Here is a 2,888-nt window from a genome sequence, read left to right as displayed (position 1 = left end):
TTTTAAAAAGTTCGAGAAAATTGGAAAAATCCAAAAAACATAATCCAGAATGTCTGTTTGTTTTAGATTATTTGTTGTATTAGAACTTTTAAAGTTTTGGATCGCAGTTTTTTGTTTTTTATAACTTTTCTCGGTAAGACAGATGAATATATAATAGAAAAAAGAAGTTTACGCAAAACTACCACTCTACATAAATTGTTGGTCTCATACCTTTTTTTTTTGGTATTTTCCTATGCATAATTTTTTCTTTAATTTTTCATCTAAATTTTTGTGGATAATAATTCATCTCGACGAGACAAGCCAAAAAATTATAAAAATGTGGACCGAAATTTCAAAAAGTACATAAAAGGCAGCAAAAATACCAGCTGTTCAATATTTTTTCATTGTTAGTACAAATTTCTTTTGCTTTTGGTTATAATTTCATTACTTTTTAAACTCCTCACATTTGAGACGAATAATTTATCCAAAAACATAAAATAAAATAAAAAATACCAAAAAACAAAGAGTAAGAAAAGACAAACAAAAAAATACGAATACCAAAATTTATGCAGAATGGGGCCAACATAAGTTCATAACAAATAAAAACAAGTCAAAATAAATACTAACTCAAACCCCACCACATGCAAATATGCAACACAGTACTCTTAAAATTAACCAAAAGCAAAAAAACATCAAAGGCATTTGTTGTAGGGTTCAAAGGCAAATGGCCCAACGGTGAAGAGCTCAAATGGGAATTTGGAGGGTTTCTGTGGCCACCTGAGGAGGGCACCTTTTTCCCCATGGAGAAGATCAGTTGGTTTTTTGCATGCTGGGCTGGGAGAGGAGACCAAGTAAAGCTTGCAACTGTGGGCACCAAATGAGGACAGCTTCTTTTCCACTGTGATCAAGAAATAGCCATTCTTGTCCGTTTTGCCATACCATTCTCGCGGCTGCTTTGTGTTGTTGCATTCTAGCTTCACAACCGCACCTATATATATATATATATATATACACTCATTAACGTTGCAAAGATTTAGAGACTACTAGGACGATCGAGAGATGACGGAAATATTACAGCGATATTGGTTCTTCTCGACGAGAGTAAGTTAAAAAGTTCACTAAAGTCAAACTAAATCAAATTTAGTAGTAAAATTTTGTTGCGTCTTTAGTAAAGTTTTTCAATTTTTGTCATAATTTTTACGTTTTCTTAGATTTCTCTCGTCAAGAGCAACCACTAATTCATAAAATCTGACATAAAACTTGTAAAGTATGTGATTAAAATGGAGTAGTATAAAAAATCCAAAAATACAGTTATGTGAAGACGATAAAGTTCCTCTCCCATGAAAATATGCACACATGCTTACACACCAATGCATCTACACGTACACGTACACCAATACACCATTTCTTACGTACGCACCAAATATACGAACTTTAGATCTAATCTAAAAGCTTAAAATTATATGCCTATCAAAAAAAAAAAAAAAAGAAGCTTAAACTATCAAGTTTATAAATGCTACCGTTTGAATATTATATCGAGTGGTCATTCATTTCATATCCAACAAACATGAGACTACTTTATCAAGACACTAGACACAAGTTTTAAATAACAGGACGTTTCCGATAGATTGTGTTGCAGATAAATAAAGGTTTTTGCGCCTAATTATATCCCGATACTGTTATTCAAAACCTTGAGTCAGTTAGAGACACATCATTATGGTGAGAAAAACTAAGACTATATGTACAACAGTGAAGACCATATATAGGATAATTGAGTAGAAGGCAATTGGGACAAACCTAGAAGTGGAGTAGCTTCCCAAAGCGTGTCGATCCCACGGTACTTGCATGGCTTGCAATAAACAACTCCTTGAACAGCCACAGGACTCCTGCGGCGCGGATGAGGCGCATGACTCGGGGGGTGAGCGGGTGGTGGACTCGGAGGGTGACCCTCGTTGTGGCGACTCGAGGGGTGAGCCAGTGGTGGACTCGGAGAGTGACCCTTGTGGTGTTGAGTCGGGGGGTGAGCCGGGGGTGGACTCGGAGGGTGCCCCTCGTGGTGGTGGTGGTGGTGGTGAGGGTGGCTCTTCGGATATTTTGGGGATTCAACTGGACGGTGGATCGGAGCGTGATCACCAAACACAGTGATGCAACTCAACAGAAACACAAGACCTTTGAGTAGTGGAATGATAGCCATATTTCGATCGATCGATGGAGAGGATCGAGAGAGAGATGGGGAATAGTGAATTTATAGGGGTTTTGAAACGGTTTATTCTGCGCATTTTCTGAGAAAAATAATTGGCAGATCATTAATTATATATGGAGATTATTTTGTATGAAATGGGGTGTGATGATACATAGGGATTAATGTGGGCTTATATTAAGGAGCAATTATCCACGTGATGGTGTTGCTTACCTAAAGCCATGCATTCAACGATTTGGGAACCAAGCAATGAAATACAGTAGTAGTAATTAAATTAGTGGTCAACTTTCCTTTGAATGCACTCAATCAAGAACGTAGATCCCCAAAAAGTTTCACCTCGTTGAGGAGTTTTCGTCTCTTCGACTGCACTGATCACATCATCTCATGATCATTATCGCGATTCGCGTCCATTCCGTCGTTGTAACTTGAATGACGTTTAGATCTGGAGAGTAAAATTTTGGAAGGGAACTGATCATCTCACGAGCATGATCGCGATTCGTGCCGATTCTGTCTTCCTAACTTGAATGACATTCAAATCATGAAGGTCAAACTTTTGGAATGGAAATGATCATCTCCGATCTTCAATTTGAACTCCCTTAGAAAATCCAAATTTCGGTCATCTATCTTGACATTGAATAAATTTGGACCTGGAGACCATGACAAGCAGGGGTGCTTGGCAAGGGTGCCGAGCACATCTCGGCCGTCCAAA

At 37.8% G+C, this 2,888-nt stretch overlaps 1 protein-coding gene across 1 annotated transcript; it reads right to left on the bottom strand.

Annotated features, from left to right (window-relative positions):
- Nucleotides 1-522: 522 nt before the first annotated feature.
- LOC131316454 (non-classical arabinogalactan protein 31-like) lies at nucleotides 523-2,193 on the bottom strand. The gene is made up of 2 exons (XM_058345825.1): nucleotides 1,777-2,193; nucleotides 523-967 (listed from the first exon to the last, which is right to left on the bottom strand). Exons 1-2 carry the CDS (start codon nucleotides 2,171-2,173, stop codon nucleotides 672-674), a joined length of 693 nt encoding a protein of 230 aa, XP_058201808.1. The 5' UTR covers nucleotides 2,174-2,193; the 3' UTR covers nucleotides 523-671.
- Nucleotides 2,194-2,888: the final 695 nt, after the last annotated feature.

The sequence above is a fragment of the Rhododendron vialii genome, chromosome 2a (genome assembly GCF_030253575.1).
Source record: "Rhododendron vialii isolate Sample 1 chromosome 2a, ASM3025357v1".
Classification (NCBI taxonomy): domain Eukaryota; kingdom Viridiplantae; phylum Streptophyta; class Magnoliopsida; order Ericales; family Ericaceae; genus Rhododendron; species Rhododendron vialii.
This window is presented reverse-complemented; position numbering and strand designations above follow the sequence as displayed.